Source organism: Orycteropus afer, unplaced genomic scaffold (genome assembly GCF_000298275.1).
Source record: "Orycteropus afer afer isolate SDZICR_OR568_19922 unplaced genomic scaffold, OryAfe1.0 scaffold00079, whole genome shotgun sequence".
Classification (NCBI taxonomy): domain Eukaryota; kingdom Metazoa; phylum Chordata; class Mammalia; order Tubulidentata; family Orycteropodidae; genus Orycteropus; species Orycteropus afer.
Genome location: NW_006921666.1, coordinates 6027728 through 6044306, shown reverse-complemented (window position 1 = coordinate 6044306; position 16579 = coordinate 6027728). Strand labels below are relative to the sequence as shown.

At 42.0% G+C, this 16579-nt stretch overlaps 1 protein-coding gene across 1 annotated transcript in view; it reads left to right on the top strand.

Annotated features, from left to right (window-relative positions):
* The window catches only part of TTLL5 (tubulin tyrosine ligase like 5), a 305298-nt gene that overhangs the window by 175787 nt on the left and 112932 nt on the right, over positions 1-16579 (top strand). The window contains exon 28 of the mRNA XM_042781014.1: positions 962-1116. Coding sequence (XP_042636948.1) covers positions 962-1116 — 155 coding nt within the window. The remainder of the gene's footprint in view (positions 1-961; positions 1117-16579) is intronic.

The following is a 16579-nucleotide window of genomic DNA, read 5'->3' as shown; positions in this document are numbered from 1 at the left end:
GGCCCCGACTCATAGCGACCCCTCCTTGGGTTTCCGAGGCAGTATCACTACGGAAGTAGATTGCCCCATCTTCCTTCCGAGGAGTGGCTGGTGGGTATGAAACGCCAGCCTTCTGGTTAGCAGTCAAGTGCCTTAGCCACTATGCTACCAGAGCTCCCAAAATTTAGCTTAGTCCCTAGAAATTAGATTATAGGGTCAAAGTTTATGAATATTTTAATGCCTTTAATAATAATTGCCAAATGGATTTCTAGAAAGATTCTACCAATTTATAGCCACACAAGTAGTTTAAGTGCCTAGCTAATCTCACCTCTTGCCACAATTGGGTCTGTATTTTTGTTATCTTATACCAGTGTGACACATCAAAATGATACCTCATAACTTCATTTCTTTGATCGCCAGTGGAAGGGACTAGTTTTAAATGTTTCCTTGGCTAATCATATTCCTTCTTTGTAAATTGTTTATTGAAGTCACTGCCCATTTGTCTGTTAACTGTCCATCTTTTCTTTCCAAATTGTTCAGTTCTTTGAATATTAGAATAATTATTATTATTTTTTAATAACTTGAACCTGTTGAGTGTTTAGAACTTTCAGATGAGGAAACAAAGGCCAGAAAGACTAAGTAGTTTGCCCAGTTACTTAGAACATTGCCTGGCACAGCAGGAGTACTCAGTAAATCCTTGCTGTTCTTGTTACTCATCTTTGTATATCTTTGCACCTTGCACAGTCCAATGCCTAGCACATAGTAGGAGAAGAATAAATACTTGGTAATGTTACAGTGAGGCTAACCACCCTCACTTTGGCTGTTTGTGTATGGAAGCCAATCTTTAGTGGGTGCCTTTGTCACGGCTCAGATGAGTCAGCATCTCCTGGACTCTACTGGATCCTGATCTTGCCCATATATTTTTAATGATACTTTTCTCAAACTCTGTAAAATCAGGCTATTTCCCTTACTTCATTTCTAGGTAACAAACCTGAATTTGGCAAGTGGCATCATAAGCAGAAGCAGTTCTTCAACTCCCCCCACCCTTCGGCCTGTCATCAGCCCTAATGTCCCAACATGGTCAACGCAGGCAGACCCCCAAGCTCCTGAGAGTCACTGCAGCCCTCCTGGAAGCAGGTATGTGAAGGCCACGGAGCTAGCGTTTGGGTTACACAGGGACACTTGGGCCTGAGCACACCTTCCCCACCTACAGTTCTGTATAGAGACAACAGTGAGGCAGACTCCCCACCCCCCACCCCCAGCCAAATCTGCCGGCACTTAGATAAGAAGACCTCATTTCATTGGTGAGGCAGTTGTAAGCTAAATTGAATGAAAGGAAATTTCTGGTACAGTTAAGTAAATTCACTTTTGGGTGAAAGAACAGAAATGTGTACTCTAATCCTTGTCAGTAGTCAACATTGTCATGGTCTGACTTTGGACATTTTCTCCTTGTCTCCTAATTCTCTTTCTGACCTCACAGTACGTCATGTTTCAGTAACTTTGGATTCTTTTCTTTTGAAGGCCATATTTGTTCTTCATGTTTTCACCTAGGTTATATCATTAAACCCAAGCAGCCTCCCTGGACAATGTTCCTTTGAGAAGTGGGAAGGAAATTACCTATATATAGTTGAGAGAAATGGCAATGGATAAAATCCAAATAGATTCTGACCATAAAGTAAGCAATTCCCAAATTAAAAAAGAAACTACTGTATTAAATTTTGGTCTTCCTCCTGATTTTATGTCACCCTGAAAAATAAAATTAAAAAAAAAAAAAAATGTAAGAAATAGATTCCCAGTGCACCTTGCTTTAGAGACCATTAAATAGGGGTTAAATTAAATCAGTTTCTGAGTCAGATGAGCTAGAGAGAAATGTGACTGCAGTGATAAAGTACTCTGACCAGCTGAGCTGTTGCTCCCTCCAAATAAAGACCCTCCATGGCAGGTGTGCCTCCAAGTTCCCACCCCTGTACAGCCCTTCCAGCCTCTGCCCAGTGATCACTTAGTATGTGGCCTGAGGTCACAGGGAGTGAACAGAGACTTGGAGGAAATACCTAATTGTTGTAAAAGTATCTGTTGCTGTTAGAATTATGACTTAAGGAGCTAATTTGGGAAGCAGAAACTCTGCCCAGGAAGCAGCATCAACATAAGCACATTACATCATGCTGTGCTTGGTACATTGTCTTTCAAACAGTAATCATTGCGGTTTGGGGGATCATCTCAACTGCGAATTACAAAGAGTTGAGGACCCAGAGGGAAAAATTTTTAGGTAGGATATTCTCCCACACCATTCTCTTTGCAGGAGAAATCTCTTGTTTGGTAATTTGCCTTTCAGCCTGTAGAGCAACTATATTCCTGGAAAAAGAAAGTCTTTGTATGTCATAGATTTTTATTTTCCATAGACTCGTTATGAAGTAAGAGCCTTGTTTCTAGGAAGAACATTTTCACTGCAATCTGGATATATTAGCTATATGACAGGCTGCAGTCATTTCCTGCACTATAAACAAGATAGGGACCAGTTGCTGGAGAAAGATATCATACTACATAGAGGGTCAGCAAAAAGGGGAAGGCCCTCAATGAGACGGACTGACACAGTGGCTGCAACAATGGGATCAAGCATGGCAGTGATTGTGAGGATGGTGCAGGACCGGGCAGGGTTTCATTCTGTCATATGTCAGGTTTTTATGAGACAAAACTGACTCACTAGCACCTGACAACAACAAATGGATTTTAGCTTTTCATACTTGTAGACAGAATGAGGAAAAGCTTCGTTTTGTTTTTGTTTTTGTTTTATTATGAACCTTCTCCTGGTTCCACTTGTTAGTCCCAAGACACAGAAGAGTAAAGGTCAGAACCAGGACCTAGAGTCCCTCACTGTGAGTGGCCTTCCCCCCCCGCAGGCAGACTGTGCTCATGAGGATGGTATTATTACAGTTTGCTCCAGAGCTACTGCGGCCAAAAAGCACCTCACACACACACACAGAGTTCCCTGATCTTTTCCTTTTGGGGTTAGTTGTAGTCACAGAAGTTTCTTTACTTTCTCTTCGAGGGCCAGTTTTCAGGTCTCGTTTCAGTCCAGGGCTGAGTCCTGGAAAATCTTCCTCTGCCCTCTGGTAATCTCTGGTTGTCAGGACTGTTTGGTAGCTCACCTCCAGAGTTCCGATCCCAGGTGGAATTCCCAGAATTACCTACCCTCAAGCAATGCTAAATGGATTCTCAGAAGCCCTTCCAGACTTGGCTCTGAAGTGCGTCCTAGCCAGACCACCAGCCAGCATTCTGCTCAGTGCAGGTATGCGCTGCATAACATCCGTTTGGGCAACGCCCAACCGCATGTCCTGGGACAGGGAGGAGGGGCTTGCTTGGAAGGGCACCAGGAGCAGGGCTGGTGCCCTGTGGCTGCTGATGGCTCATGCCCTGCCCAGCTGTCCTGCAGGTTAGTGCCTGCAGGGAGCCCCTGGGCTGTGGTTGCTCTGCTCCGTCCATCCCTCCCACCATCTGATGCTGACCAGGCTTCCTGGGGTAGCTCAGAGGGTGCCAAGTGCCCAGAGGTGGCCAGTTGCAGGTACAAGATTGCAAACCCTGAGGCTCTGTCTAACAGAGGGCCAGAGCGGCTTACTCATGGTTAACTTTGATACACGTATATCAAATATATACCCTCGTTTATTGTGTATATGTGTTCACACAGTGGCCAAATCGCAAAACATCCGATTTCACAGAACATGTCATGAGCGTTAAGGGACACACACCTGTACCATGTCCCATTTCCATTTTTACCTGGCAAGTCAGTGTTTTGTGGATATTGATTTGGTCTCTTATTTTTCCTCTCTTAGTAGTAAGGGTGACTAAGTTCAATGACTATAGGATTAGTAGCTTAGAAATGTGAGTTTTATTACTGGCGTTGACACTAAGTGACCCTAAGCTATTTATTTAATCTTTTTATTGGGTAAACATACTTACATATAAATTGGCCTGTTTAGAGAGCCTTTAGATTGCCTTATAGCACTTTGATCTCTCTGGAAGTGGATGCTAAGTAAATAAAAGGAACTCTTACTAGTACTTCTACAATAGCAACAGTGGATTCCAGTGCTGATAAACTCTACTAAGCCACTGCACTGGGGGCTGCCCTGTAAACATAATGAGATGTAAAGAGCATCCCACTGGTGGCTGTACTTTCCATCTCTGCATGTCAAAGGATTCCACGACTTGGTAGCCACAGGAATGAACACTGGTGACTCACAAGAACTCTGCAAACAGTGTTCTTTTTCATTTCCCTGTAGAGTTGCTATTGTTCTCAATTTTGTGGATCACACAGATTTTCACCAGACAACCTTGTTCTTCCCCCGCTGTTCTGAAACCACCCCAAATGTTCTGAAACCACCCCAAATGCAGGCTCAGGGCTATCGTCTCCCATTGGGTCAGTGTGAGCTAAGCCCAGCTCCTCAAATCTCTTGGTTCCTCTGGTCTGTCTGGAGTCCCTATTGGAGCTTTGTTGTGGGAGAGGAAGGCAAAGAGGCCACGACTTGCCCAGACAGTCTGAGGCCTGGCTGTGTAGCTTGCTGTTCCCTAGACACTCTGGACTTGGACTTGGCCAGCCGTTCCTCTGTTGTTACTTTTCAGAGGTAATAAGTGAGATTAATTGCAGGCCATTCTCCAGAAGAGAAAATACTCAGGGCCAAATGTAGTCACATGTTGGGAAGGCTGAGGGGTACCTCCCAGCAAGGCCGACTCAGAATTATACAACAGAGCCTCCAAGATCCAGGTACCGAGAGTTCATGACTTCTTTTTTCTTGAAGTGATGATTTTCAGGTTCTAGATGCTGACACCTGAGTATTTAAACTGTTCTTTAGCCAATCAGATTGGTTAGATCTTCAAGCTGCCTTTTAATTACCCTGTTTTTTCTGGGCACATGGCGAGTCATTAGAAGCTCAGAGTGGATGGCCAGCATCATCTTCTATTTGCTGCCAGCCTTGCATGGAACTGGACCACGTCAGGGAGAAGTTTCCTAGGTGAGGAGCACTCAGTGGGTTCATAGTGCAGTTTTCTTTGTGAGACCTGGAAGGGTTACCGTAAAGTTTTGGCTGCTGCTTGGAATGATTTGGGAAGGACAGGGCCTCAGACGGCTTGGCAGGAGCCTAAGGCCCTGTTTTTTCCAGTTCAGCCCTTCCTTGTGGATCGAGCTGTCAGGGAATCCCACGAATGTCTGGCTTCTGCCCCTTTGTATGTTTTTCCAGCATTTGTCATTGAATTATTTTTATCCTTCTCTGGCTTTTTCACACACGGCAACCTGGGGATTTGTCTGTTCCTCGATCTTAAAGGTGGGGGAGGTGAGCAAAGAACACAGCCTTGTGTTGCCTTCCGCTCTCTGTGATAGGGTAACACACTGTGGGCATGGGCTGCCTGACCTGGGCCAGCCTCCATGCTCTAGGGAGCGTCTTCCTGGCAGAACTTTTAATTTTCTGCCAGGGAGTGGGGCACAAGGAGGCACCAAATCTGGGAAGTTTGGACCATATTCAGTGCCACCCTGCCCTGTGCCCTCCTGCTCTTCAGTAATAGCTGTAAAGAGGCAGCTATTCTGTTTTATGTGAATTTTGGGAACAGATTTTTCAGAGATTCTGATTCTGATGGAAGAAATTCTGATTCAAATTAGATTGCACTCCTCTCCCTTCTGTTAGATTGTTTCTTACAAATGCTGCTGAAGAGTCAGGCCTCTGCCTTCTCATCCTTTCATTCTCAATTTGTCCTCAGAAACACTGAGTTTGTTGTTGTTGTTGTTATGTGCCATCGAGTCAGACTCGACTCATAGTGACCCCTCCTTGGGTTTCTGAGACATTATCACTACGGAAGTAGATTGCCCAACCTTCCTTCTAAGGAGTGGCTGGTGGGTTTGAACCACCAGCCTTCTGGTTAGCAGTCAAGTGCATTAGGTACTACACCAAGTTTGTTAGTTTCTTTTAAAAATACTCATATGTATTTTCTGTGTGTCAGGCATTGTGCTGGGAACATCTCAGTAAGTAAAAAACCTAGCCATCCCTGACCTCACTGAGTTTACTGTCTAAGGTATGTGTCATTCATGTGCTGAGCATAGTGCTGGGTGCTGGGTGGGCCCTAAAAGGCTTTCCAGACATGATTTGTGATCACTGATAGGTTACCATTTAGCAAGGAAAAAGAATCGTATATACATGGAATAGGTAGAGAACAGTGTCAGGTGGCATATATCAAAAATCTGAATTTTAGGACACAGGCAATTAGGAGAAAGTATCAAGAGGATGTAAGGATTTAAAAGAGAGCCCCATCATTCTACAAAAATTATTCAGTGAGCAGAGATGCACCATGAGCCACAAAGATGGAAATTTGTGTGAGAATAAGAACAGTTTACTTGCATCCTCTGTCTGTGTAAGGGAGTAATTCTGAGCCTCAGCCTTTGGATGCTTTTATTTCTTTCAAAGCGTGCTCGTTTTCTAGAAAGGAGCGCCGGTGGCATTGCTAACCAAAAGGTCTGCAGTTTGAACCCACCAGCTTCTCGGTGGGAGAAAGACTAGGCAGTCTGCTTCTGTAAAGATTGACAGCCTTGGAAAGCCAGTGGGGGCCACTGTGAATCAGAATCCACTCACTGGCAATGGGTTTTAGCTTTATCAATAATGAGGCCAGTCACCCCTATTAGAAAGATGCCTTGATGTAATACAAAGAGACAAGACTTTAGATTCAGACAGACCTGGGTTTGACTTACTGTGTATGTGACCTTGGGCAAGTTATTTAGCTTCTCTAAGCCACAGTTTCCCCATTGTTTAGAAATGCAGATAACAATACCACCTCACTATGTTGTTGTAAGATGAAGTTGTGTGTACAAAAGCAGCCCATGCAGTTCTTTCCAGAAAAGAGAAAAATTGAACACTGACTTGCTGAGGAAATGGTGCTGCTACCCCTAGAGGCGTATCTAGGGTATGGCAAGCATGGCACATGGCCTGGGCACCAGTGAACCAGTCTCTTCACCATCGCAGTTTCCATCAACAGCTGTGAAAGATCATTCAGCAATTTAAAACTAATTGCCAAAGGCGCTATTTTCCGTAGATACGCCTCTGGCTAGCCCATTTAGGTTAGTGCCTAGTTTAGATAAAAGTGGCCATCATCCATGCACAGTGTGCTCCTGGAGTGAGATTCCAGAGCTGTGGCCGTTCCAGCTGGGAGTGGGCAGGCATCAGAGTGGGGCCTGCAAGAGACTCTTCCCTTTTCTTTGACCCCTTTGTTGAAGGATGCCTTCTTTCTACCTAGCAGTCCCTTCCTCTCTGCTATCTTCTGAATGTTGAAATTTCCACTGCAGCTTGATGTCCCAGCCAGTAAACACTCATAGTTTCCATCTGTCCTGGGGGTCGAGCTTTGGGAAGGCTTTTCTCTGGAGGAGTTTGGAGCTCATAATTTTGTACTTTATCCTGTTACATAAACAACACTCTCTAGCCAAACAGCACAGTTACAAAAAAAAAAAACCACACACTTTTTGGGGGAACTGAAAGAAAAAAAAAATCTTTCATGTTCAGAGCTCTGAAGATACGATACTTCACTCCTTTTCCCCTCTCTTCTTTTCCACAAACTAGTTTACCTGGCCGCCTCCTCCTGAGTCTTACTCTAGTGACTCCTTCCTCTCAAATAAAGTATTTCCCCAACCCACAAGTGATTAGGACCTGTGCTTCTGTTTGAAATCCCTCTGCTGCTTACCCAGTCAGACCTCTGCAGGGTTAGACCCTATGTCAGAGAGACCCTACAGTTCCTCATTCACCAGGACAGCTGAGGGCCTCGGGTTTGGAAGAGGACCGGAGTGATTGGGCTGCTGCTTATTGCAAGGAATTTTGGTGAACTTAGGAAACGTGTCAAAAGACAGCTGTCTGGATCTCATACAAGAGCCTAGGCAAAGTGCATTTGGGAACTCAAGAACTAGTATGAGGAGTCAAAAGGGGATCTTATCTGCAAGCCAAGGTAAAATGCAGGTTGCTTTGTGGTTTGCTGGTGTGGTGTGTTTTCAGTTTAGTTTGCCATCCTTTCCTCCATGAGGTGCTGTAGATAAACCACCTTACATTTCATTATTAGAGGTGAGACCCTATCATATTTAAATGTTCACTTTGTAAATCTATGCAGAGTAGATGCTGTCTCAGATTTGTAAAAGGCTTGAATGGCAAAACTCCATGTACTGAGCTGACGGGGGCTCCTTTTCTAGAATTAGGGAATGATACCAGAGTTGCCTGATTCATAATTTAGTTTAATTCTCCTCACAGATTTTCTGTCTCTCTCTCCAAGTTGACTATGTTTTATCAGCCTTGAAAGAGCTTGGAAAGAACCACAATGGTGAGGAAACACTTCAGTATTTCTGACTCCTATAGGGAAGCCTTGCTGATACATTTTTAAAGCTTAGTGTTGTCTCCAAGAATTGAGAAGAAAGACCAGCTGGCTTCCCTGAACCTTTAATTAAAGATCTCATCCTGCCTCCTGCTCTTCTCTCTGCTAGAAAACTCTCAGCATATTACTGACCATGTACAACAAAGAAATTGTTGCTTTTTTTTAAGAGTGTTTTTTTTATTATTATTATTGAGATGAAAGTCACATAACAAATTAACCATTTTAAAGTGAACAATTCAGAGGTCTTCAGTGCATACACAGTGTTTACACCCACCACCTACCTCTAGCCGTGTTTCAAAACATTTTCATCATCCCTAAAGAAAACCCTGTGCCCATTAAGCAAGTGCTCCCCAATTCCCCATTCCCTCACCCCTGGCAAGCATCAATCTGCGTTCTGCCCCTAAGGATTTTCCTGTTCTGGATATTTCATCTAAATGGAGTCGGATGCTATGTAACCTTTTGTGTCTGGCTTCTCTCACTTAGCACGATGTTTTCAAGGCTCATTGACATCATAGTATGTATCAGAACTTCATCCCTATTTTTTAAATTGTGATTTGGGTGAAAGTTGGCAGAGAAAACTCTTTCTGCATTCAGCAGTTCATAGACATTTAGTTTCATGGCATTGATTATTATCCCTATAATGGACCAGCTCTCTTCCCACCTCCTCCCCTCTCAGCTATCTCCCTGTGGAAATGCTGTCCTTTTGATCTCCCATGGTTGCTTGTTCTAAGGAGTGTGTACCTACCTGGTATAATTGTTCACCTTGTAGGCCTGTCTTTTGTTTGGTTGGAAGCCACCAGAGTGAGTCCAGTTCCAGCCCCAGGGAGTGACGAGGGGCCATAGTCTTGGGGGTTTCACCAGTCTCTCTCAGACCAGTAAGCCTGGTCCTTTTTAAGAACATCATTCCTTTTTGTGAAGGAATAGTATTCCATCAAGTATTACTACACATTTGTTTATCCATTCATCCGCTAATGGATATTTGGGCAGTTTCCACCTTTTTGCTGTTGTAAATAGTGCTGTTATGAACATACATGTATAGTTAGTGGTGTTTTAAAAAGTCTTAGGATATAAAAGGCTAAAAGGAAAAAAAAACTTCCTTGTATCTATGTGTTTATGCAAATAAACAGTAGAGTTGCAGCTTCTGAGAAGGAGTAAAAATCCTGTCTTCCCCGCAGCCACTTTGAGGAGCAAAGTTTTGATACAGGTTCTGATTTTGGTGTTGGTTCTTGATAGCTGTTAGTTTTCTTTCCAGAAATGAAGACAACATGACATTAGCCTTACTTGGGATATGCTATTGCTACACCGTTTAGTTTAGTACCTAGTTTAGATAAAACTGACCAACCTTCATGGCCAGTGCCACTGAGTATCATAGCAAGGAAAACAGTAATCCTGAATTACAGTACTAAGGTTTACATGATTGCTTTTTGTTGTGAAGTATCCATATTATTAAAATAGTGATTTAAAATCCTCCAAGGAGCTCTGATGGTGCAGTGCCTAAGGCACTTGGCTGCTAAACAGAAGGCTGGCTGTACAAACCCACCAGCCATTCCTCGGAAGGAAGATGGGGCAGTCTACTTCCATAGTGATACCACCTCAGTAACCCAAGGAGGGGTCGCTATGAATCAGATCCGACTCGACGGCACTGAGTGTTTGGTTTTGTGAGAAAGATCAAACCAAACCCACTGCTGTGGAGTCAGATCTGACTCACAGCAACCCCTCCTTGGGTTTCCGAGGCAGTATCACTACGGAAGTAGATTGCCCAATCTACTTTTGAACCGCCAGCCTTCTGGTTAGGAGTCAGATACCTTAGGCACTATGCCACCAGAGCTCCCTTTGAGAGTAAGATGAGAGAAGCTAAACTTAAAAGATCATTTAAATGTGGAGCCAAGTGTTTCATTAAATTTGTGAACAAAGCTGGAGGTAGGTGAGAGGCAGTACAAGATCTCAGGGATTCAAAGGTTGTGCCTCATACGCAGGCCTAGTGTTCGTGGTAAGTAACAGTACATCTCTGGTCCTCATTGGATCATTCTTATGCTTCATAGGCAGTTAAGGAATGATTCATATCTTCTGTGAATCTTCAGGCTAAGACTTACTATGTTAATTTGGCTTCAAAGCCTATAATCAATACCATGTTTGACCTGGTTCTTCCCATAAGTTTTACTGTCTTTCTGTGATGAGGGTGAAATACAGGTGACTACAATTTAGAAGGATTTAGATGAGAAAGGCAGGCCTTCTGGCACAGCAGGTAAGGCAACCATAAAGGGGGTTAATAAATGACATGTACTAGGATGCTAGAGGAAATCAAATTACGTTCTTCTGAGGTTGGGTTGCACTGAGTACAATGAGTAGATGAGAGAACCTGCCTGAACCCAACAGTGACATTTGAAATGCAAGCTCCAAAAAAAGAGAGTTTCATTACCTTCTTCACCAAATATTTAGTAAGTTGAAATGTTTGAAAAAGAGGAAAGGTGAAACTAGTGATAAGTAATATTCCAGCTGGGAAATGCCCTCATCTGGTAGTTGTTATAACAGTGTTATCCAAAAAAAAATTTAACAGCTATGTACTGAATATCTCCTGAATGCAAGGCACTGGGCAGAGCTCTGAGGGAGGTATTAACATCAGACAGGATCCCTGTCCTCAAGGAGAAAAATTAGTAATCATGTAAGTTACTAATACAAGTCCTATCAAGCAGTATAGGCATAATTGTTGAATAAGAGGAATACTGTAAGAGTTCAGAGGGCCAGAAATGCTGGCAAAAACTTTATACAAAGGAAAGAGTGTGAACGAAATCTGGAAGGTAGACAGGGCTTAGCTAGGCAGAGGCTGATGTTAATCCATTAAGAGATAATTGACCATGAGGGAGTCCCGATAAGATGGCGGTGGAATAGGCAGGAAAAACTACACAGACCCTCTTTGACAAAGAAAAGGGGAACCAGTCAACACAGATACAGAAGATAATCCTGGAGCCCTGAGCTTTGAAAGGAAGGATACAAAAGTGGACTAAACTCCAACTAGTTAAAGAACCTGCATGAAAACACTGAAAAAGATGACATACATATCTGCAATTTGTCAGTGATCCTGATGGCACGGACAGCTTGGATATTGCCAAATGACGTTAGGACCTAATAATTAACCTAATACTTGGCCCTGCTAGCCAGGGGCTACACGGAGGTCTGCACTGGTGACTGGTGAATAAAGGGAAGCAGCAAAGAGGGGGCTGAGCTGTAGAATTTTGGCTGTCTGGAGGGTGCAGCCATTTTGAATGTTTACAAGTGGTCCAACCATTTTGGATATTTAAAGTGCCAGCATTCTCTCAGATACAGGGACCTAAGAATAGGCTTCATTTGCTGGGGACCGCAAGGACATTCTGGACATGAGAGACTGGAAAGGTGTGATATTCCCCTTGTTATTCTTTTACCCACACCCTCTTGGTGAACAGAGGTGCAGCCATCCCTCACTCGCACCCACCTTCTGGGCTGGCAGAAATTCCATACCAGTCTGTGTGCTCCAACAGAGCCTGGGTAAAACAAGAGCAACAAAGGGAATGATAACGCGATTCATAAAGATAATGAGCTCAGCACAGAAAATTATACGGAACAAAAAAACCAGGAACATCCTGAAAAAAGCACATAACAAAATGACAGCAACCAATTCATACTTGTTGATAATTACACTGAATCTCAATGGATTAAATGTACCACTTAAGAGATGGAGAGTGCAGACTGGATAAGAAAACATAACCCATCAATATGCTGTCTACAAGAGACACACCTTAGAGACAAAGGCAAAAATAGACTGAAAATCGAAGGTTGGACAAAGATATATCAAGCAAATAGCGACCAAAAAAGAGCAGGAGTGGCAATATTAATTTCTGATCTAATTGACTTTAAGACAAAAACCACCATAAGAGACAAGGAAGGACATTACATAATAATTAAAGGATAAATTGAACAAGAAGATATAACCATAATAAATATCTATGGACCCAATGTAAGAGCCCCAAAATACATAAATCAGGCTTTAACAGAATTGAAAAGGGAAATAAATGACTCCACAGTCACAGTAGGAGACTTTAGTACACCTTTTAATTACAGATAGAACAACCAGAAAGAAACTCACAAAGGCGCAGAAGAGCTAAACAAATACAGTCCACCAACTTGACCTTATAGACATCTACAGAGCACTTCACCCAACAGTGCACATGGAACATTCTCCATGATAGACCATGTGTTAGGGCATAAAGTAAGCCTTAATAAATTTAAAAAACATTGAAATACTGCAAAGCATCTTCTCAGATCACAATGCTATCAAATTAGAAATCAACAATAGGAAGATCAGCGGAAAAAGAGCAAACACATAGAAACTGAACAACACCCTGCTTAAGAATGACTAGGTAATAGAAGAAATAAAAAATGAAATACAAAAAAATTCTTGCATCAAACAAGAATGAAAACACAACATACCAAAATCTTTGGGACACAGCAAAAGCAGTGATCAGAGGCCAATCAACAAGACTAGAAGTTGGTTTATTGAAAAAATTAATAAAATTGACAAACCACTGGTAAATTTAACGAAGGAAAAAAGGAAGAGAATACAAATAACATGAATAAGAAATGAAATGGGCAACATCACAACAGAACCAACTGAAGTAAAAAGGATAGTATCAAGATACTATGAAGAACTGTACTCCAACAAATTTGAAAATCTGGAAGAAATGGACCGATTTCTAGAAACACAGTACTAACCTAAGCTAACACAGACTGAGGTGGAAAAGTTGAACAGATCTATAACAAAAGAAAAATTGAACAGGTCATAAAAAAATTACAAACAAAAAAAAGTCCTGACCCAGATGGTTTCACCAGAGAATTCTACCAAACATTCAGAGAAGAACTGACACCAATCCTACTCAGACTGTTCCAAAACATAGAAAAGGATGGAATCCTCCCTAACTCATTTTATGAAGCAAGCATAACCTTGATACCAAAACCATGCAAAGACATCACTCAGAAGGAAAACTTCAGACCAATATCCCTCATGAATATAGATGCAAAATTCTTCAACAAAATCCTAGCCAATAGACTCCAATAATACATCAAAAAAATCATTCATTATGACCAAGTGGGGTTCATATCAGGTATGCAGGGATAGTTCAACATTAGAAAAACAATCCACATCATCCACTACATAAAACAAAGGAAAAGAGCCAAATGATCATATCAGTCAATGCAGAAAAGGCATTTGATAAAATCCAAACCCTTTCAGGATAAAAACTCTCAGCAAAATAGAAATAGAAGGAACATTCCTCAACATAATAAAGGGCATCTATGCAAAACCAACAACCAACATTATTCTCAATGGAGAGAGACTGAAATCATTCCCCTTGCAAACGGGAACCAGACAAGGATGCCCCCTCTCACCACTTACATTCAACATTGTATTGGAAGTCCTAGCCAGGGCAATAAGGCAAGAAAGGGAAATCAGAGGCGTCTATATTGGTAAGGAAGAAGTAAAACTGCTATAGGATGATATGATCCTATACCTAGAAAACCCAAGAGACTCAATGAAAAAAACTACTGGAACTAGTTGAGAGACTTAGCATTATGGCAGGTTACAAGATCAACATCCAAAAATCAATTGGATTCTTCTACACCAGCAAAGAGATTGCTGAAAAAGAAATAAGGAAACCAATACCATTTACAATAGCTACCAAGAAAATAAAACACTTGGGAATAAATCTTACCAGGGACACAAAAGGCCTGTACAAAGAAAACTATCAAAGACTACTTCAGGAAACCACAAGAGATCTATATAAATGGAAGAACATACCATGTTCAAGGATAGGAAGATGGAACACTGTGAAAATGTCAATTCTATCCAGAGTAATCTGTACATTCAATCCAATCCCAATCCAGATCCCATCAGTATTCTTTAAGGATATTGAAAAAGCAGTCATTAACTTTATATGGAAAGGAAAAAGACCTCAGATAAGCAAAACATTATGGAAGAAGAACAAAGTAAGAGTTCTAACACTCCCTGATCTTAAAACCCTACTATACAGCCACAGTAGTCAAAACTGCCTGGTATTGGTACAGTGACAGGCACATAGACCAATGAAATACAATTGAGAACCCAGAAATAGATCCATCGACCTATGGTCAGCTGATCTTTGACAAAGGGCTAAAATCCATTAAATGGGGAAGAGATTATCTGTTTAACAAATGGTGCTCGGAAAACTGGGTATCTATTTGCAGAAAAATGAAACAAGATCTGTACCTCACACCATACACAAAAACTAACTCCAGATGGATCAAAGACTTAAATGTGAAACATAGAACTATAAAGTTCCTCAAGGAAAAACTAGGGGCAAATTTAGAGGCCCTAATAGCATAGTGCCTAAGGCATTTGACTGCTAACCAGAAGGCTGGAGGTTCAAACCCACCAGCCACTCCTTGGAAGGAAGATTGGGCGATCTACTTCCATAGTGATGCTGCTTCAGAAGCCCAAGAGGGGTCGCTATGAATCTGATCTGACTCGACAGCAGTGAGTTAATATATGGCATAAATAGACTATCAAGCATGACCCAAAATGCACAAACAGCAGAAGAGAAACTAGATGAATGGGACCGTCTAAATATTAGATTTTTATGTGCTTCCAAAGACTTCTCCAAAAGAGTCCAAAGAGAACCTACAGATTGGGAAAAAATATTCAGCAATGACGTACCTGACAAAGGACATATCTCTGGAGTTTAGAGAAAACTCCAACACCTCAACAACAAAAAGACAAATAATCCAATTCAAAAATGGGCAGAAGATATGAATAGATACTTCACCAAAGAGTATATTTAGGTGGTCAACAAACATGAAGAAATGCTCACAATCATTAGCCATTAGAGAGATGTAAATCAAAACAACAATAAGATACCATCTTGCCCCAGCACTAGTAGCAAAGTTCAACAAGACAGAAAAGAACAAATGCTGGTGAGGACGTGGAGAGTTTGGGACTCTCATACACTGCTGGTGGGACTGTCAAATGATACCTCGAAGTATGGTGATTCCTTAAAAAGTTGAAATTAGACATACCATTTGACCCAGCAATTCCATTACTAGACATATATCCTAAAGAGGTGAGAGCCAAGACAAGAACAGATACATGCGCACCCATGTTTGTCACAGCACTACTTACAATAGCCAAAAGATGGAAATAACCTAGGTGTCCATCAACAGAAGAATGGATAAACATACTGTGGTACATACACACAATGGAATATTACGCAACCCTAAAGAATACCGTAGAATCTGTAAAACACCACATAACGTGGATGAACTTGGAGGACATTATGCTGAGTGAAATAAATGAATCACAGAAGGACAAATATTGTAATAGTCCATTACTGTAAAAGTCAAGGAAATGTTTATAGATGGAAAGAAATTTTATTTATTGGTTACCAGGGGTGGGGGGGGAGGGAACACTTTTAGATAGGTAGAGAGAAGTATTGATTTGGGTGAAGAGAAGGGCAATATACCAAATGTGAGTGATCAACATGGTGACATTGAGGAAGAGGAAGAGAAAGAGAAGTACATGGGAGGTACAGACAACACAGATGAACCCTTTTGCACATACGGTACTGCGTTGTCAGTGAAGGCAAGTATTGGTATATGAATGGACAGACGAGTGGCCAGGCTGAACTATTAGGTATGTCTATGCAGGTGGGGTATGCCCAAGACCACATATAGGGTTGGCAGACAATGTTTCTACAAGTGTATTGGTATGTTCTATAAGAATTCCCAGGTATATAGTAGAGCTGACAAGGGACAAGGTGGTAGTCACTTCTTGGCCGCACCCAGCTACCCAGAGGGAGCAAACAGTTGCACCTGGGTTCAGGATCATAGTTGCAGGGGACGTCAAGCTCATTTGGCATAATGTATTACACAAAAACGTTGTTCCACATCCTACTTTGGCGAGTAGCAACTTAAAAACTTACAAGCGGCCATCTAGATGCAGCGATGGGTGTCTCCTTGTCCAGAGCAAAGAAGCATGAACAAAACCAAAGATCCATGGAAACAACTAGTCCAAGTGATCCTCAGCCTATATGACTATGAGACCAGAAGAACTAGATGGTTCCCGGCTACCACTGTCAACCACTTGGAGGGGAGTCTTTGTAGGAGATCCTGGACAGAGTAGGACAACAATGTGGAACAAAACTCAAAATCATTAAAA